Source organism: Chiroxiphia lanceolata, chromosome 2 (genome assembly GCF_009829145.1).
Source record: "Chiroxiphia lanceolata isolate bChiLan1 chromosome 2, bChiLan1.pri, whole genome shotgun sequence".
Classification (NCBI taxonomy): domain Eukaryota; kingdom Metazoa; phylum Chordata; class Aves; order Passeriformes; family Pipridae; genus Chiroxiphia; species Chiroxiphia lanceolata.
The window spans coordinates 30167469-30189292 of NC_045638.1; the positions used below are offsets into that span (position 1 = coordinate 30167469).

General features: G+C 37.4%; 1 protein-coding gene across 1 annotated transcript; it reads right to left on the minus strand.

Annotated features, from left to right (window-relative positions):
• Positions 1-219: 219 nt before the first annotated feature.
• Positions 220-21518, minus strand: TMEM182 (transmembrane protein 182). The gene is made up of 5 exons (XM_032680302.1): positions 21173-21518; positions 20685-20784; positions 19276-19374; positions 10697-10834; positions 220-1272 (listed from the first exon to the last, which is right to left on the minus strand). The coding sequence occupies exons 1-5, from the start codon at positions 21311-21313 to the stop codon at positions 1049-1051; spliced, it is 702 nt and encodes a 233-aa protein (XP_032536193.1). The 5' UTR covers positions 21314-21518; the 3' UTR covers positions 220-1048.
• Between the last annotated feature and the right edge of the window lie 306 nt (positions 21519-21824).

Below are 21824 nucleotides of genomic sequence, written 5' to 3' on the forward strand. Positions count from 1 at the left end.
ACGCATACAGTCTCATCCTTATCCCTTCTTCCAAACACATGTGCGCGCGCACACATAAACACACAAACAGCCACTCCTACAATATAGAACCAAATCCACCTCTCCCACTGTCTTCGCTAGGCTCATTGCTTTCCCTAGGAAGCCTAGTAGGCAAGTTGGATTTGGTCTACAATGCAGATTTTTAAAATTTGGGAAAATGAAGGCTGCATAAGACACATATTTTCATGTCCTAGATATTGTCTTGACAATAAACCTTTTTTAATAAAAAAGTAATTTTACACAACCAGGAAAAATAAAAGGGTTAAAACTTAATTAAATTCTTAATGCTGTAATTCAAAATACAATTTTGGCATAACTGCAGCTAGTGATTGTACTACAGCATTTTGGCTTACAGAGTCATGCAACACATATGGACTTCAGAATACAGAAGTATACAGCCTTCAAATGCATACAGAAAAGAGAAATGGGTAATGGAAGCAGTTAAGCTTTTACACATTCACAGCAATTGTCTTCTCTTATGTCCTCTTCTCATGGATCTGCACTTTATTTTTATAAAGTGCAGACATGTTTTCTTCCATTAAAGCTAAGGCAATTAAGTGGAAAATAGGAGAGGAGGTAGAATGAATTCCTGTATTTGAATGTTTGCCTTCTCCTCTACTTTGTGCCATTCTCAACAAACAGAAGCACAAAGTAAATGCTAAAAGATAAATGCATAAAATCTTGATTTGGGTCACTTCATGTTGGGCTTTTATTTGCAAAAAATTTCTGCCTTTTTCTGTTTGCAAACCTACAAAAATGCTGTGAATACAATCTGGAGAACCACGTGTTCTTGCTAAAGAATTAAAAACAACTAGTTGGGACTAGAGGTGGCTTCTTCTTGTAGTGAGTTTTGTATCTTTTACCCTTAAACAAGCAATAGAAGATCTTCCAGAAGTCTGCCTGCATACTTAGGATTGCCATAATGGTAATAATGTATAAAATTGTGTTCCAGCTTGCACTCGTCACGAAGTTTCACAAGTATTCCTGTATTCCCTTCAGCAGTGTACAACTAGTCTGAATGTAAATAAATGTGACGTCCTACCAATAAGAACAGCATTCCTGCTAATAAAGCAAAAAATACTCCTATAGGAGCCAGCATAAAAGACCAGCCATAACGTACATAAACAGCAAAGTCTGGGCAATCCATTTTTTTCATGCTTGTGTAGTTTTCCAGATCAGCCATGGCCTGGACCCAGATGACATACATCACGACTACCAGCGAAAACAAGACACCTGGAAAAGAAACACCAGGTTTTAACAATATAGTGTGAAACAGATGATGGGTGCATTTACTGTAATACCTAAAAATCCATCAGTGCTTGAGGCCCTGTCTGCAAGGCACAGTCAGCCACCACTGGACAATTTTTGCCTTTGGCTTCCTCTAACTGCCACTACCTCCATCTTGCTTCTGATTTGCATTGAAAGGCATACTTCCATATCTCCAAAAGGAGATATCTGGTTTTGGTAGGCAGACTTTAAGGCAAAATTCAGGTAGCTATTTACTGGTTTGAATTCAGGGATCAAAGCGGAGGAGGGAGGGGGAATGGGATGGGACAATCTGGGAAAAAATATCTACTTTTACTTCCCAAACTCTGACACTGTTTTTATCAGTCTTCTGGAAAGGAGTGGGAAGTTTTTCTACCACCTTCCCCTCTCTGCATTTGCATCTTTATTCTTATAAAAAGGGCTTTGTTTGGAACATACAACCTTCAGAGTATTCTACTCAAATATTTTGCAGAAAAATTCAAATGTCTTTAATTCAAAATCATCCACATTTAGAAAAGAAGCTCTTGTTATAGGAACAAAGACCAACAATAATTAAACAATAGCTATGGAGCAGGTTATTAGTATTAATCTCGAATTTTATACAACAGTTTCCTGTAATTAATCCACCACATAATTCACAGCCTTTTCCCAACTACTCCTCTGGACTGCTTACACATGATAGTAATAGGAGCACTTGTCCTTACAAACTTTGTTAATCTCCTTGTTTCTATGTACCAGAAGGACATATAAGAAGAAAGTGCTTTCCAAAGTATCAGTTGCACTCCTAATATTTCATTTCACTCTAGAGGAATGTGGACACTTGAGAAATGCAAGCTTGCAGCACACATGTTCCAGCAAAACATTTGCTGGAAAACTGAGGGCACAACTCTAAATTTTTTGCATGCTCCAGCCTGTATCCATTTGCTCTGGGAGTTCCAGCTGTCCCAGCATAGTTACAGCAGCAGGACTATCTATTCCAACATTAAAATGTTTGAGGGACACAACCCCATCATGTTTTTATCCCAGGATATTTAGGTGTCTCATTAAAACCACAAGCCAGTGCATAGTCCTGGGAACACTGAACTGCCAAACTTGAGTCTAAAGGCTGTAGAGCTGCAGAGTATAAGTTAAAGGTATTTGTGATCTCTTCACCATCCTCCTAAATACTTGCAGTGCAACCATGAACAAATGTGACATTTGTGGCAAAATCCAGAAATACAATTTGTAAGCACCCATGGCCAGGCATTTTCTTCCAGACCCACATGTCCTGGTAAACTCTGATGGTTGCCTTTCCCCATTCCCAGCCTGAGATGCTGCCTCACAACCTCCTTTCTCTGCCCTTTCTGCCCACTTAGCAGGGAGCAGCTCTTGTCCTCACTCTCTCATTTGACTCAGATAAAACCAGATGGGTTAGATGCAGCAGCTTAACTTGGTGATCTGGTGACCTTCTTGTTGGTGCTTTATGGTCAAAATGTAATAGCTTTACATATATCCTGAACATCTGACAGATGAGAGCTCCTGACTCAGTGCTTGTAAACACTATCTTTTGAAGCCCACCAAAAAAAGAGCTGAAGTAGTTAACACGAGGCATAATCAAAACATAACTGAAATTTCCAAAGGATCTGCAATTTTTAGGAGGCTGAAAGAAAAGTAGAAAAACTAAATAAAGAAGGAGGCAGACACATTTTCTCTCTGTAAAATACACTTCCAGGATTATAGTTTTTGCTAGGGCTCAAATTTCTAAGTTTGAAAAAAACCCCAAACACTCAACTCTAAAAGGCATAAATTCAATTTTGAAAGTATTTTACCTAAGTAAAATTGAATTTTGATGGAATTTAGTACTGCACTTGTATTAAACATAAAATCGGTGAAACAATCAGAGAGAAAGATCACCTTAGGGCCAGCCAGACATGATAAATGAGAAATTAAATTGAAGACTCTCCAAATATAATTCAAATTGAGCAGAAGATTCCTAGAACAGAATATCTAATGATAACAGATAACGTAGGCAATATAAGAAAATTAGAACCAAACACAGTTAGTAACTTTTGATTTAAAAATTAAAAAGATTCAGGGCCAAATTCATAAATGGAGTTATTAGATACATGGATTTTGCTCAAGGTTTCAAAACTTGAACACACACAGAAACAACGTAGCCCAAAGATTTGGAAAGATACATTAATAACCTGCCAAAATCCATACAAACATTGGAATTTACCTCTTCAGCTGGCTGTGCCTATGCATTTTCAAATTTGTCCTCTATTTATTCTCTTCATTGGGGAAAACTTAGTCCAAAACAATAAGAATAACAAAAAGTAGTTATATTCCCTTATTATAGCAGCAGGTAAGTATAACCAGGCCTTGCACATCTGCAATGCCCTCTAGCACCTTGGGCAGAAACAAAGTTAAGTAGGCCACTTAGTTGGAAACATCTGCCATTAAAACAAGACTGTGTCAGAGGTGCTTTAATCTCGAAATGGGCATCCCTTGCTTTTCGGGCAGCCTGAAGAAACACCTAAGTGATTAAACTAGAGCCAACGCTATGTAGGTGCAAAACAGCAGGCCAATGCTGCCACACTGTGCTACAATACGTGGTAAAACAACTTCAGGGAAGCTAACATCCACCGGGTGTGATTTCACAGCAAGCTGTTATACCGGTGAGTGGCAAATTGTTGGGTATGGAAATTTGCAGAAGAAAAGTATATCAAGCAGAGATGAACGTCCTTCTTTAAAAGAGAAGAAAAAGAGAGGAAGAGCATGTAAATCCTTTTGGCTAATTAGGGCACTAAAGGGGTATTTAAGTGTTCTCACTGCCTGCTAATGGAGACTAATTAGTAGGTGTATTACTTAGTGTGCTCAAGAAATACCTTGAACGGTAGAATCAGGCTAAGTAAAAACTGACCGTGTCCTGTTGTCTCCAACAGTATTTTATTCATTAGTGCTCCTTTTGTCTAATTTTCACAGAGATAGGATTTCACAGGGGTTAAGCACTTAGACAAGAGTTTACTGAATATATATTTATTCTGAGAAATCTGTTCCTGCAGTCTTGCACTGACTATCTATTGGGAATGTCATGAACTCTCAAAGCCAACACAAAAGTAATGAGACTTAAAAAAACTCCAAAATTCCATGAAGCAAATATTTTTAGGAACAATGTGTGCTATTATGTATTTCTACATTTTTGGCATTTAGACCTTTTGCATAGTGTGCAGGCATCCTTTTGCTCTTGCCTCTTAGTGAATATAAAATGAAACAGCAGTTGCATGAATCAGGAATGATGGGGAAAATTACTCACAGAACATGAAATATGTCTGAGAGAGATTAAGACACATAAATACTTCCCTCCTACTCCTTTTTCTTTCTTTTTTTTTCCATTTTTCTTTTTCTTTTTTTTTAAAAACACGTTTGATACACAGCTCTGTGCAGTGTGATAAGACATGGGACTTCTCTGAGGTCACACTTTTCTGTCTTTTGCATTCATTCTTTTGAATTTCTTTCAAACAAATACTTGTGCATTTTGTAGAGGAGAAAGAATACAGAACCTTTAGAAATGTCTGTGAATTCAAGAAGCAGTTTGCTGGCCTTTGGTACTGATTCTTCCCACATAGAAATGCCTTTCACTTGTCAGTGGTGAATGGCTGTTTATGGCATGAATCTTTTACTATGCAGACAAGAAGACAACAGGTGCTGGAAAGAATGATGTGAGCTTTTTACTTGTGCCTAGAAGTTTAGAACTCTTTATCTCACTTGAGGAAAACTTGTATGTGTGTGTGTATGTATTTTTTTTTCAACTGCATTTTTCTGTTCCTGTCCTTATTTCAGATTCTACCACCTACCTTGGCCTTTTGTGATCCTTATTTAAAAAGACTGGTTGACATTTCCCACCAAAGTACATGCAGAGGATCCTATTTAAGAGTTCTAGGAGTTGGCATACGTCTCTGAAGAGAGATTTTTGTCCTCATCTAGGATATACAATTAAAGTATCAGCCTTTTTTCACTCTTTTGGCTGGAAGCAGAAGTTGTACTTTTAATCTTGCTGCTTCACCAGGGTGTGATTCTGTAATGCTCTGTGCACATCCTGGAGTATTGCTTGTTGACGTCAGTACGATAGGACAGTTTTTACTACCACACAGGCAGAAAGAGATGCAAGGTAATTATGGACTTTATTGAAGGCTGCTGTGATTATTTTATGGCCACTTTCTCTTCTTTTCCTATGACCTTTGAAGCAACTATAAGCAAGGCTTCTTGCAGTTTGCAGTACTGTAGCTGCTCTTGGACCAGTCTGTGATGTTGTAGACATGAAGGTGAGGCTGCAAAGGCAGCACTCGAACTGTGATATCATTGAACTGATATACACTCTTCCCCCACAGGTATAGCAGCTGTAGTTTCACCTGCAGCCTCAAGTGGTTTATGAGGTTACAACAAATAATAGGGAGAGCTGCACCAAAGAATTTTGTGTTCTGCTCCATTTGTCATAGTTTATCTACACCACTCATAAGAGAAGTGAGCAGCCTTTCTTAAAGATCAGGATGAGGAAAAGGCAGGTGTGTGACTCTTCCACAGGTCAGACATCAGAACTGCTCTGTGGGTAGGTTTGTTGTTTTCCTGGAGCCCAGATATACAACACTGTGAAGAAGCTTCCAAGGTTCTTTGACCTCTTTGCAGTTCATCCACCTGGGCACCAGTGATGCTGCCAAAGAGAATGTCAGTGGGCAATTATAGGGCTTTGATGATGAGAGGTAAGGGCCCAGGACCCAGGTGATGATGATCTCAAACCTATTGCTCAAAGGGTAAAAGCTATACAAAAGTTGCTATACGCTGTGCATCAGCTCCTGGCTTTGTAGCTAATGTCACAAGCAGGGCTTTGACTTCTGTGACTACAGGACCCTCTTTGAGATATGAACATTTAAAATAGGGTGGGATGGCTGCAGTCTTCAGAAATAAATATCTTGAATGGATAGGGATCTTCTAAGTAAGAGGAGCTCATGGGTTAAGATCAATAAGTTGGACAAAAGGGTGCTGTCATGGTGAGCATCTCCTACAGGCCACCTAATGAAGAAGATAAAGTGGACTGGAAAAATAATTATGATTTCTGGTTCTCATGAGGGACTCACCCCAATATCTTCTAGAAGAGCAACATTGCAGAGAGCAGGCAATCCAGGAGATAGGTAGCTGGACTGCATCAAGGAAAACTTTCTGAAAGAACTGTGGAACAGACCAACTAAATAGAAGTGCTTTGCTGGATCTGCTACTCACAAATAAGAAAAAAATGGGTCAGGAAGACGACAGATGGTGTAGTTGTGGTTATAATGGCCATGGAATGGCAAAGTTTAGTGTCCTAGGAAGAACATGGAAGGTGAGTAAGAGATTAAAGACCCAGAACTTAGGAGAACAGACTTCAGTCTCTAGGGAACTGGTAAACAGGATCCCAAGAGAGACTGCCCTGAAGGGCAAAGGATGCCCAGAAGAACCGGTTGCTCCTCACAGGCAGCTTTCTTAAAGGACAAGAATGCTCCCTCTCAGTGTGCAAGAATTCCATGAGGTCTGACAAAAATAAAAATTAATCTCATACAGAGCCACATTAGCAAAAACACCATCATCAGATTTGAAAATACTATTATTTCCCTTTATTCAACAGTTGTGATATTGTATATGGAAAACTATGTCCAGTTTGGGGACCCCTGGTGAAAGAGAGGTACTGATAAACTGAGGTGATGACTATCAGAATGGTTAGGGGGATGGAGAACAAGAAGAGGCTGAGTGAGCTGGGGAATTTTAGTCTAGAGAAGAACCCAGTCTTCATCTTTCTAAATAAAGTTATAGAGAAGATGGGGACAGACTTTTCAGAGACTTTCAGACTTGAAAGGATGAGACACAATGGTCACAAACTGCATCAAGGACAATTTCAGGTGAAAACAAGGAAAAAAGAAAACATTTTTCACAATGAAGTTGATTAATCTGGGACAAGTGCCCAAAGGTGCTGTGGAACGTCAATTATTGGAGATTTTAAAATCTTGATTGGATAAGGCTCTGAGCTGCCTGATCTAACTTTGAAGCCAGCCCTGCTGTAAACATGAAGTCAGACTTGATTGCTACAAGAGGTCCTTTCCAACCTAAATTTATTTGTATCACTCAAGATCTCTGTTTAGGCTTCTTCCATAGGTTCCTCTAAAAGGCAAGTCTATCTGCCTTATCACAAATAAGGTGAGGTGTCCCTCTGAGTGTTTCTTACTATTGACAATAGAAATTTAAGCAGTTGGTTCATACAAAACAGCCTTCAGATGGCTGAACAGTTGGCGTGAATCTCAATCCCAATAATATCTTCAGCTGCTTCCAGAACCCTAAGGCATCACAGCAGACCATGCTACAAGTACTCTTCAGTTGAGGCAGAGCTTTTATCTGCTGCCTAAGTTGTCAGTTAAGGTTGCAGAAGGATAAAGATATTTCAGTCCAACAACAGGTATTTAATCTATTTCATCTAACTTCTTTTAATGATATGTAACCAGGAAAATGAATGATCTTCCTATCATCTTCCTAACTTCCACAGAAAAACCATCCTGTCTAGTTTCATTCTCAGAAGATTATTCTCTCCAGTATAACAGATGCTTGAACTTTGTGGTAAGACAGCATCCAGGCTCTTTCAAAACAATGTATATAATTCCTTTTTTAATTCAAATCAATCTGCTGGTTTCTGTCTTGGAAGAACTCTAACTTCACCTATAATCTAAGTCACATTACATCTTTTCATTTTGCTGTTAGGTCTGTCTTTAAGTAGATGCATACCCTGGCTGCATCCTGATCACATGTTTGTATGAGTGGATGCACCACTTCTCATCACTCTCCCCTTCCACACCCTGTTTTTCTTTGGCAGGCAGTAAACAAACAGGCTCTGTAGTCCTCAAGGAGATGGGTAGAGGAAGAGGTCAGGGCAGCAGGGACACAATAGAGAAAACCATCCTGACTTCTAAAGGCAGGCTAAAACACTCCTCTTCTGCATCGTATTCTACCTTATCTTGCTCTGTCCTCATGTTATCCCAGATTTAAGATAATAACTATTCCTCCTATTGTGAGAAATTTTTACTAGGAGAGAAAGAGAGATAGCAATTTCATGCTGCCATACCTTCGGGTCTGAGAACCCCTCTTATTCTCCATTTCACGTGATGGGCCATTGAACAGTAACACCCCAGGAAAGTAAGTTGTTGCCCAAAACATCCCACAGGACATAGCTTTAACCACTGAAAATGCAAATTATTTATAAGAACTTCTTATGTCAGTATGGTCACACCAACAACCATGATTTTTAATTCATGGTATAAATAAACTCTCTCCTTGGCTATGGGCAGTATCTGTGAGAAGAGATGAAAGCAACAAACTTCTTTTTAGTGTTTTTGTAGGTGATCTGAAGTGTTAGATAGGATAATGATATTTATAGTAAGTACCTTCCCCAAGCAGTTGTGCCCTACTGGTGGGACAGGGAGTAGATGCAGAAGACCTTGGTTGGGAACCATGTGCCCCTACTCAAGCCATAAGGCCTGGAGCAAGCTGAATGGGTCCCATATTCTGCTGCCATCACTACTTTTTAGCAAATCATAGCAGGATTTTGCTAAAGATCTTTGCTTTTCAACAACAGCAATAGTAATGGTAATGATAACAGTAAAAATAGCATAGCTCTTCTCTGAAGCCCTGATTGAGAACAGTCTTGAAGTTGAAAGATACTACATAGAGAGAGTAAAAAATCAGGATTTCCCTTAAAGAACATCTGCTCTACAGGGACAAAGGGTGAGGGGTAAAGACATAGACCCAAGGTCACACACTGGGATAATAAAGCTCACTTAACTGCACACACCTAAAGAAATAGTCTCTCCAGATTCCCTCAGTAAAGGGAAGAGGGTTGTAAGGGTTCCTCCATAGCGCATTCATCTGATCCAATTAGGCCCCTCTTTCAGTATGAAATGAATCCCCAGCTGGGGGAACTTCTTATACACCTGCTATTTTTACTGCCAATAAATGTTATTGCCTCTTGCAAGCCTCCTAGGGAAGCAGAGGGAGGGCTACTGCAGACTTGGGGATCTAACTTTCCCCTAAATGAGGGCAGATTAACTGACCCAGAGTGTTGAACACACACATCATTTTGCACCTCTGCCCGTCAGTTCCTGGCATCTTTCAAGTGCCCCTTCCCCCTCAAACAGCCTCTGCTACTTTCTAGTGACAGCTGAAGTTTTTTATGCATTACAAATGCAGAGAAAGAGCAGGACTCACATGGGCTCTTGCCCTGAAAATTAGTGACAAAATCCATTGAAATATCTTAGGATTTCCATCAGACTATGAATATTTTTTGCATGTCTTTTAAAAGCATGAAGGAGTAATTCTCAAGAGATCAAATGCAAGTATGCAGGATTTTCTTCAGCTAAAATATTATAAAATACTTCCCACACTTCACTGAGAGTCCTTTAGAAAGGAATAATGATCACTAGTTGCATATGAAGAGCTGTGAGGTGCAGTGGGTAAGCAAGGTCAGCAGGTCAGCAGACAAGCAGAAAGAGAGCTCAGGCCTTTTGGTCCTGATACAGGTGGCTCTACCCTATAACATACTGTGTTCTCACAGGGCTGCCTCTCACCAGGCTTTAAGCAAAGGAGAACACTGATGGAGCACATACTATCATTTACATCCTATACAACTATATCTTACACACCAGTGTGACATCACAGACTTTCCAAGGTTAACCAAAAGCATGCCAGAGAGCTGCCCATATCAGCTGAATCCTGGGAGGGTGCATCCTCCACAGTTCATGTGGGTTATGAGGAAGGAGGGAATTCACTTACTTGTCATCTTTCATTCAGAGAGGCTTAGAGCTCCTACTTACTCATACGACAACTATTTTATTATCAACCACTTACAATATAACTATTTTATTTACTCCTATCACATCCAAAACATTTCTCCTATATTGGTCATATGAATGTGCTCTGTCCCCCAGGTTCCTCAGAATCCACTATAATCATCTTTCACATCACTGATAAAAGACAAAAGCCTCTCTTTAGCTACAAACCCCTCTTTAGCAAAAGCCCTTGACAATCCTATGAGGCAACATCCCTAAATATGTATTCTTTTCCTTGATTAGAAAAAGTAGATTAAAATTGCAGTGTAATTTCATGATTTGTCCTGGATTTTTTTTTTTATCTTAACCCAAAAATAGCTTTTAGAACAGCTTCATGACTAAATAACTGCGGAAAGAATTGTCTCCAAGGTGGGCACTCCACAAGCCAAAGGACAGAAGCATATACTCTTTTTTTCTTTTAACCATGATTAATATGATTTTTGGTCAAGGAAAAGGGAAGAAATAACTCATCCTTTCTATTCTTTAATTGACTGAGCAAACAGTATACCCACCAGCAATGATGAAAAAGCCTCCTCCTGCTTTGTATAGAACGTGACTGGCAAAAGGAGCTGCACAGATGATGAAGAAACTAGCCATCACAATAGTGAGCACTCCCAGGAGCATAAGAACTGTCCAGAAACCTCGATAAACTGGAGAAAAGGAGAAGGAAAAAAATTACAATGCTTTTTAGAACTTATCCAAATTGGCTAACAAGATTTTTTTTTCCCCTTGTCTTATCACTTGCTTTGTTAACAAATGAAACATTTAGTCTATTTTTCATAATCATTATATATCATGTGGCCCAACTTAGGTTTGAATGCCAGTCCTTATCTGATGATCATGGAAAATAGGTTGTAAGTCACCATGAATGAAATCCACCTGATGATTATTTAACAGTATCTTGTAAGATAGTAACATGACCAAATTTACACTCTTTCAAAAATGGTACACCAAAGCTGTAGCAGTGATTCTTTGGGATAAATGATTGGACTGATATTTCACCAAAATTGTCTGGGAGAAGCAGAGAGCTGCAACATCTTGACATTCTTAGTGTTCGGACTATATCACCAATAAGAATCCGTAAGTTCTCTACAATTTACAACTGGATAATACTCCTTATGTATACTCATATTCAGTAGACAGAAACCTAAAGCAGGAGCAGGGAGAAACTGAAAAATGTAAACAGGATTTCTGAAAAACAGTTAAACGTTTTAAACCAGCCTATTTCTGCTCTAAAGATCTTTGTATTTTATTAGATTTAAAATGTTATGTTTCAGAAGCCCCTGTTAGACAGTGCCAAGCAGTGCTGAATTAATGAATGCAGCTGGTGATAAATGAGCTGAGAGTTTTGTGACATATTCTGGCCAAAAGACTCTTTCTAACAATTAGGTTTTAGCTGGTTAATTGCACATCCATTTAACAAAGTCATCATTTTACAAATGCTACAAGAGTGACATAAATTTCTCCCATGAATTTAAAAATTGGTACATTAACACAACCCATTAGTAAAATTACGAGTTGTAAGGATCTTCATCGTCAGATCTGAAAATCTCGAAGCACTGACAATTCAGTCAGTGAAAAACATTTCCACCCAACTGAGGGAAAGTATGTAAGCCAGCTGGCAAGTCAGGAAAAGTGAATCACAAAAGAAACTGCCACTTATCATCTGACAGCACCTACTTACTATTATGGCAAAACACAACCAAGCAGCTATTATACTGGTTCATATCCTGAAAGTTTCGAATTCATACAGCTTGTTAAAGACAGCTATTCTGGAATAATTTGGGTTTGCTCTCATATGAAACCTAGGTATATATATGAAGGTACACTAGATATTAGCAGCTCACATTTCCCACTAATGTGTTCCAAAAAAAACACCTACTGTTTTTAACTTGACCAGCTTAACTCTTGTTAAAGTACTCACCATCATCCTTGTAAATATATTAGCTAGATCATATTCACCACATTACATTAGCCATACTTTTCAAATAGCATCCTTTTTAATCCAGGCAAACATTCAGAGACATAATTTTCTGCCACACTGATGCCACAGCAGATTTGGGCATATAAAGGAGGAATGCATCTGAAAGTAGCTGGCATATCCAATACAAGTTTTCACTCCATATAAACAAAAAACTATGGGAATAGTAGGTAAGAAATAAGGCTATGGCTCAGCAAAGCAGTTAAGTGTGCATTTTACTTTAAGTACTCTACCTCTTATGAGGTTTAGGCACCTGTTTAAAGTTAAACACATAGTTAAATGATTCACTTAATGCAAATAGACAGTGAATGGAGACCTAGAGAGGTAAATCTCTCAAGTCCTTCAGTCTTGGGTTTCTGAAGCAATTTCATATTATTTTACTCATGGGGCTACTTTGATAAGCTTCACTGCAGTCCCCACTCCATGGGACATTACCTCCTCGTTTAAAGCCTAATCTCACTAAATCAGTCTATAACCACCCAACTCTTTTACATGGATGGCCCAAGGTACTTCAAAGTCATGCTATATAATAGGACACATTGGCCAAAATGGACCTTGAAAAAGCTTTCTTTGATATTATTATGGTCAGTCGCATAAGTCATGCAGCAGTGTTTCTATTTTCTGAATAGATGAGGACACAAGATTCTCCAGCATTACAAAATCAGCATCCACTTTCATTATCTGCTCTTCCCACAGGAAGCTTTGAAGTCTGCTTTCAGTGAAATTTTATGAGAAAAGCTTGATTTGATACTCAAATGTTCTTAGAAACAGATCACAGAAGGAGCACAAATGTAACTGATGAAAATTTGTTTAAACCTCCCTGAAACTTCTGCTCCAACAGTGTAACTATTTTATGCATTATATGTGAAATATAATAGCTTCCATTCTATTTCTCTGGAAATAATTATTTACTCTAGAGAATCATGGATAAATTCTGATTATCCTAATACTTGCTTATCAAGCAAATTGTCATTAAACATCAATTAAAAAATACAGTGTAGTTGACCTGCACAAAGTCTGATCAAAAATCTGTGACTTTTCAAGCAAAACAGAGCCCCCTCTAATTCGAAAGGCAGTAAGCCATTTGAATAATTTGTGGCACAGGTCTGAAGAAACACCCTACGAGCATTTAGACTTTTGTAAGGGAGTTAAAAAGCAGCCATTTTTCTGCAAAGATGGCTTCACTTATTTTATACTCTGATCATTTTTGCTCAGATCAAATTTCCCATCTTCTCTACCTAGATGGGCAAGATCACTTCCTAAAGGGCTAATCATTCAAAACTATGAGTCAGGCCTACTGCTGTCATTTTGCTTAGCTGGTATCTACAGACAAACACAAAAGAAGTGGTTGAAATTAAACCTTCCTAAGAATGAAATTACTCTTCAAGTCAAAGACTTTGCTGCTCTGAGATTGAGATGAACCCTGACAGACAAAATGCAACAGAAGATGCTTCTTTGAATTATGCTTCTTTATATCCCATGAAGAGGGCTGACACCATGATCCAAACAGTCTGTTTCAAGAAATAATGGTTCAGTGGACCTATAAAAAGCGTTAATACAAGTTTGCACCATTTCAAGTCACACTGCAGTACTTCATAGGATAGCCCATGTTCTGGTCCAGATGACAAGGAGTACCCTTGTCTCTTCCAGGTACTTCACAGATATATTAGTCACCTACCTCAAATACATTAATTATACCAAGTATTTCCTACAACAGAAGAAATAAAATACAAGCACTATTGCAGAGTCCAAAGTAAACATATCCACAGTGTTTGAAATCTTAGATACCACTGCTCTGTCATGCAAGAGTGCTAAACAGAAGGTTTTGTAACTTGTATTGGTGACCTGCCCCTTTGTGGAGTACAACATTTGCCTTGGAAATGACACATGGGCCTACAAACAAAAAATAACACTTAGTAGAAAACAGGAATACACACAATATACTTTTTTTTTTGAGCTCTGTACTATTGCACCTGTATGGGAACATTATGGTTGCAATATATTCCTCAAAAATTGCCTGACCTGTAGTTTTCCCTTGCTACTTGCTTTTCTCTCTAAAGATCCTAATTTAAGTCCCTCCAGAGACTTTTGCATTACTTGAAAACTAGAAGAAGTATCTGGGTTCGAGCTAGGGACCAAATTTTGGAGAAATGGTTGAAAATTATCAACAAAAATTATCAAAAGCTTCCCTTTTTGTATGGTAGATTCCAGAATTGGTTACAAACTAAAGTCACAGATTCATATTTTAGAACGTTACTGGTGCATGATATGAAAGAGAAGCAATAATATATTTGACAAAGTTACAGAGCTGTGTCACCTACAACACACACTTCTTGTGTAGCAGTCATGCACACCTCTGAAGCTCCATAATGGTTATTCAGAAACAGGATAGATAAAGACACAAAGCAACACCCTTCTACTATTGCAGATACTAATATCAGCCTCATGAAACCACATCAGGTATTTTATTGCCCTTGCTGGCTTCAAATGTTTTCAAAACTCAGCCATCAGTCCATATATTTTCTGTGGCTTATCAAGAAAAAAAACCAACAAAACAAAACAGCCACTTAATATTGAATTTAATATCAATACAGATTATTAAGCACTACAAAACCTTTTGAAGCATCCGTGACTGCAGTGCCACACAGACATTACTAAGGAGAGGCAAAATTACTTGGAAAAGTTGCCTTGAATTATCACCCACAAGTTCACATCCCAAAGGGAACAATCTTGTTATCTGACTGTGGATTGTATTTTAGAATGACTTCTTTTTTCCTCTCTATTTAATGTAACAGATATCAAAATGCTTTTGACAAGAGTACTGCCACCAAATATAAAGTACAGGGAAAGGTGAAACACCTGAACTGCTCTCAATCAGGAACATCTCTGCAGATAAACAACTGTAATTGAGATCACAGATCTCAGCAGCACCACAAGAGACACACCTGGCAACACAGTAAACCTTGCAAGACCTTTCTCAGCTCCATTTAATACCCTTTACTATCTCTTAGTACTAACACTTGTTTCAATAACTTTAACAGTAAAACAAATACAATATTCACAATATGGATACATTGCTTTCTTAAATACTTCTTTCTTTATTGACACTCGGTGGCCAGAGAGCTCTCCCTTCCTAAATGTACTGTATCTCTCACAGGCAATTATGACTACTAAATAACAGCATTTTTTCCCCATAGAAATAGACTACTGCTAACAGTTCACTAGTACAACTATTTTTTTTTTTTTTTTTAGATTTCATTGCTGATATTTTCTAGATTTCTTTATGTTAATTTCAAGCCATTAATAAACCCACCAACAAATTTGATCTCACCATTTTAAATTTAAAAGCTGCTGAATCAGAATTTCTCTTCAGTCCTATAAACATTGTGTATTACACATTATATTAGGCACTACTTCAAATACTGGCAATATGCCCAGTAATGGACAAAATAAGATACTAATAGTTAGGAAAAAAAGTATTAGCAGTTACAAATTAGAGTATTAAACTAATGTGCCAGTGCTGCCCCATTAAATTGCTTCCACTTTAGCTTCAGAAGGCACTGGGGAGACTTACAACAGTTAAGGAACTTGTTTATTTCCAAATTAAGTTGAAAAAAATCCTCTCAAAAATAAAATTAATGACTTAGTGACTAGGTGCTAGATTTTTCATTTCTTTTTCTTAGGAATAATCTCTCAATAGGCCAATGGGACTATTTCCACGAGTAAGGACTTAGTATATTTTCCAAAAACAGGCCTAGTATTGCCCTATAGTAAAAGAGTTTTAGAAAAGTGTGATAGTTCTCTGTATTAAGTAATCTAATTACATGGTATCATGCATGAATCTAGTTAACAATGAATTAATATTTAAGTAGTATACTATTATGTTTTCAAAATAGCCTGATGGGGTAACTAATCTGGTTATGATTATACAAATTTATGTTTATGTTAGAATGTAGAGGTTGCTACTGTGGCACTTTAATTGTACGGTCTAATTTAATTTTTTTATTCCTAGGTTGTAGTCTGTTGCCCTTATGTTTGTGAATCATATAAACAAATCTGCTAGCAACACAATGAAGTGCTAAGTCAACTTAAGAACTGCACACTGTAATAGTTGTCACTATGAACCTCTGTACCATTACAGAATGTCACTAGTCAGGCTTCCCCTGAGTTCACTTAGATGCCTGTTTCAGGTTAAGATAAATGACATGGCCTACAAATTTCTTTAAGCACATTAACAATAAATGATGCTTCACACAGCTTTTGACCACACCCTACACGACAGCTAGGTGAAGTCCTCCCCACTCTGTCAAGATACTTAAGAAAACTAGTAAATGAACAAAAACATTATAACCATGATTAAAAGATACAGCAAGCTGCAATTTCAAAGCCATGCTATCTAACCACTTGAAGGCGATCATGCATTTAACAGTAATAGTTAAAAGAAATCTGATACATTAAAGCATGCATTCAAATCTCCAATATAAGCATCACTGTAGGCTTTTCTGTCTTTACTTTTCTGTTTAAGGCCATAATTCTTCACACCAAGAGCTCATAGTCTAGGTTTGTACATCAGGATGAACCAACCCTTTGTTCTAAAGATCTGTAAGACATACACTATGCCATGGTATGTTTAGTGTTACCAGCACACTGTAACACTAAAATTCAAGGTCCTCAGTCTTTTGGGAACTATCACATGAACATCATAAATTGAACACAGAAAAAGATGTAAATAAGCTAAAAGAGGACAGATGAGCCAGTTCTGAATTCTGGCCCAGAAAAGCTCTAAGCCAAATTCCTACTAATACTAAAGCCAAAGGAGTTATGTCAACAGAGAAACTGGTCCAGACACTGCACTCAAAAGATCATTAGAGATTTTATGTTCCTCAAGCACCTTATCTTTGCCTGAGCTCTTCTAACTGGATGGTGACATGGCACTCCAACAACAAGCCACACTTGTATTTCCACTAGGGAACTGCAGTTAAATTGAAATTCCTCTGAAAGGGTCCCAAAGTCTCTTAAGCCAAACAGTCTGTAAAAGAAGTCACACGCTTTTGCTTCCTCAGAAACTAACAATCCTGTTAACAGAAAGTTAGAGATTTTTAGAAAATATGCTGCATATACGTTTGATTTTTCTAATGAAGTTTAAAGCTTTTTATTCAGCTGTTTGTTTTTCTATGAAAGAGTAGATGAATTATTTTTCACGAGAGAATATTTCTTCTTATCCACTCCTAATTAAAATAGGACTTGATTAAAATAGGATTTGACTAAAACCACAATGATAAACTTGTGGGGGAGATTTGGGTTTTTTATCATCCCCAAAAGTGAATATGTCAAGAAAACTATGAGCCATGAAACATGTATCAAGAAACAGTAGTAAAACTGAAAAAAGGGACAATAACCTCAACCTTTTGGTAGTGCCTTTTTATTCTATGTTTAGCTGATGCGGACAATTGGATATACAAATCATTGATGAAATCATCTTCTTCTTCATGAAACCAAACAAAGGCCTTTTGCCACTGGCTTTACAGAGAAGCATTTCCTCTACTGTGAGTCAAGAAGAAGAAGATAACCTTCTAGCATTTCTTAATTTAGCCACTGCAGTTGCAGCGAGGTTTAAAAAACTTGTTTGCCAAATACCACATGCAGGACTGACTGTCAAACTAGACTAAAGGAGAAACAAGTTTTGACCTAACAGAAGAGCTGCTGAATAAACTTCTTCATAAAAAGTTGTGAAAGACTCTTGAATAAGCATACCTGCTCTAGTAAATAACTCAGCTTGGATGCTGAAAATTAACAGTAGGCATAAAAAACCCCAAACCCTCTTCAGTTTTAATGAGCTTGAAAGCAATCCAACTGTATCTATTTATATAGCAGGAATGGCTCTGAATATACTCTACCTGGGCCAGCATCTATAGTACAATTCTGCCTATTTTTAATCTTCTAATATGAAATATAGATAGGAAAATTATATTTGAGTTGTGGTTCTTTTGGTAAACATTAACTAAAATTAATTAAACTTTTGATGATATTCCTTCTCCTTTCCTTTTTCTTTGTTTGTCCACTTCTGTGTAATCACGCAATATAATTTGAGGAACCTTTGTGAATGTATGAGTGAACAGCAGAATACAAACTCTGCCTAGACAATTAGGAGCTGATGACTCTGTCACTTTCAAATGAAAAGATAAACTGTTCTAGATGCCCTGTAAAGTTACAGATTAGATCTCTGAATGGTGAGGTCTGAATTCTCGACAAACAGTTCACAGTTTTTTAAGACTAACAGAACAATTATAATTCCCATTTATTTTCTTTTTCATGTCTGCAGCTTAAAAAATTGGATTCTAAAGACACTTCAAAGTTATCAAAAGATAATTACAGCTTCAGGACAGGAAGGGGTCACTTAGCAAGGTCAGAGACATGTAGCATCCACACAGAACAGACTGTTTAAAAAGTCATATGAAATAAGTATCAGAAGTGACTAACTTCAAATATATTTGCATAAAGCTCTCGATCTGATGAAATGTGCCCAATATTTTTAAGCAGCTCCTAAGTTTTCTAAAAACAGAGCTTTCCAGGCATTATTCAAACCTAAGGTTTTCAATTATTGTATATCTTTCACATGTATCTATTTATATGTTTCTCTGTTACAGTACTAGATTTTCTCAGTGAAGTATATTTGACTTAGTCGAATAAACTTAGACAGCATGAAGGCCCTCCTTACTCATACAGTAAAAATGCAATATATTTCCACATGTAATTATTTATTTAACAGAAAAAAACACCAAAACAGTTTTACTGAAATACATGACAAGAAGTAGTTGTTTAATGCATTCAGCCCAAGGAAGATACTTAATATGTCAGAGAAAAAAGCACTAGAAAAGAAATGGCTTTTTTTAGAAATTACCTCAATTCTGCTATCAAGCTAAGCATTCACTTAAGTGATTTGTTAAATAGTGGCTTAAATATGTATGTTGTAAAATTATGAGAAGTATGAAACACCAAAACTCTGTTAATTAAACTGTGTGGAGTGATGGCTGTTTTATTCCGAAGCATCCAAATTGTTTTCTTGAAACTATAGACATTGTATCCATTTGCACCAAAAACAATACTTACTGATTGCAGAGTCATAGGAAGTTGAGTTGTGTTCATCTCGGAGAAGAGGAAATGGTGACAGGTAAGCATGTGTACAATTCTTAGAAGGTGACTGGTTAGCTAAAAATGAAAGAAAGCTGAAGATTAATATTTTACTGCCTCAACAATATTTCATGTCTGTTCTTCAAATGGGCAAACTGAGTTTCATAGGTTCTTTCCTAGGCAACAGCTTACAGTGGATTTGATTTGGTAAGAGATATGAGCCTTGTTATCCAAACAAGGATATTCCTTAAAGAGCAACAGATTTGTACTATGGGAATGGTAAATTAGCCACGCTGAAGGTTACACTGCAATTTATATGTTCTGCATATGTATGCTTTTGTAGCCATAGGTACCTTTCTCTTTTGAGGGTTAATTATGCTCATCTCATTACCGCATGTCCCACAGAAAAAAAATTCAGGAAATTACTGTTCTCTTGTGAAAGGACAATGAAAGTATCAAGCATCTTCAGAAAGTGTACAGTGTCCACAAATATGAGTTTGGTCTATGGAATTAATATCCCCCAGAAAAGGGTAATTTCACCCTTTATATTAAATATTTATAAAAACATCACCTTCTTTCTAGTTAAAGATAAAAGCTGACTATAACTTAAACCACATTTAAATTTCAGATTTTTGACCGTAGAATTCTCCAGATAAATAACAAAGGGAAATTAACTACAGTGAATATTACATTTTCCACCTAAGAATAAGCAATATATTTTACAAAATATGGTTTATTAAAATCAAATTTGTATGATGGCACCTGCTTTTCACAAGGATTATGGAAATCTTGTAATAAAGAGAGGGAGCTCTCTATCTCAGAGGGAGTGTAAGACAGGAAAAGAAGTTTTGCTTGATTTCTTCATGGGGGATTTTGGTTATAAAATACTATCTGATCTTCCAGAATCTTGGCATGTAGTGAAAGCAAGCAAAGGGTCATCTGGAGATGGTGTGTCCTACACCGTTTTCACATTCCTTCCTTAACCCACTTGTAGAACCTGATGGAGAAATTCTCCAAGCAAAAATTCATAGTTCCCAATAACCACTAAGCTCTTTTTTCCCTACATAACAGAAAAAACCCATCTATTTAACAGTTAGTGGCAAGAGACTGTGTAGATAAGAATGGACTCAGGTTAACAGAGCAGCCATAACAATCATAGCGTAATTTGATAGTTAAACTTGTATCATTTGGTCCTGGGGTTTCCTTTAGTACAAATTACAAAAGTGTGTGTCAAGAATTTATTTTAGGGTAGTTGAAGAAACTGATCACCAAAGAAGCCATATGAAATCCGATTATTCACAATATAGAAAAAAAAAGAAACACCACCAAACCCTAACAATTTTGAGAACAAACTACTGTAGATAATGTAAAAAGAAAAATTTACTTACTATACCAGAAATTCCACATGCTGGCATTATTATCTCCTACATTTCCACTAAACCAGCATCTCCAGAAGAAACCTTCATGATGGAAAGTGGCCTTCACTCCCTACAGAGGAAGAAAAAAAAAGAAATCCATTATCGTGTAATTTTTGAATGGCTGAAAGAAGTAAGTTCAACCTGAATTAGATGTTGAGGTAACAAAAACCATAATAATGACGCACACCTGTGTGCATGTAGATCAGCTATAGCATATCTAAACAGATATACTTTTTTTGAAAGGATATCCTATTGCAAAAGCAGTATCACAAAAGAAAAAGTCATTTTAGAGGTGATTACAACTGATTACAAGAGGTTTTGAAATAGGCTTGTAAGACTCCCAGTGGTCAAAATTAGTATATTCAAAAGTTTATACAGAAGTAAATTCTTAGAAAATAAACACATTCAAGAAACCTATATATATAATTATTGTTATAAGTAAAAAAGTCCATACTAACCCCAGCATCTTCAGGTGCTTCTGAACACGTTCCTATTTCCGTAGCAAGAAGCCAATAATCAGTTCCAAACGCCACCAAAAAAAGCAAAACCCCCAGAGCTGCAAAGAAGCCTCCAAAAAATATCCCCACACTCAGTTTCATTATCAAAGTTTGGGTTTGGTTTTTTATTTTTTATTAAAAAAAAAAGCTTAATTACTTGACAGGTTGGCAGTAAAAATATTGTGAAAGTGACTAAAAAGCTGTTTGGAGAATACAGCTCATATCAGAAAAAGTTTCTCTTCACTTGACTTTCTGTCTGTGCCCTTCTTCCCAATGCCCTGTGAGTCGATTTGTGTCTCCGAATTTGTGTTCCATGTGGCTGACTCAAGTCTGACAGATGAAAAGGGCCTTCTATTTTAGGACACTGATGGCAGAGCTTCACTCTGTTTCTCTGTCTGGGCGAGGCCAGTCAGAAATAGCTGACCTTCCCCTAACTAATCAGGGATTGACTTGAAATATTATTGCAGCTGGTGCACCAACATCAGCGGAGATGGAGTTGCAATGGCTCTGTCCATCTACATGAACTGCATTGCAGAGCACATAGTAGAAGCAAGGACTTCCAAAGCTCAGGCCTGGTGGTGAATGCTTCCTTAGCTGCTAGCAGGGAAGGAAA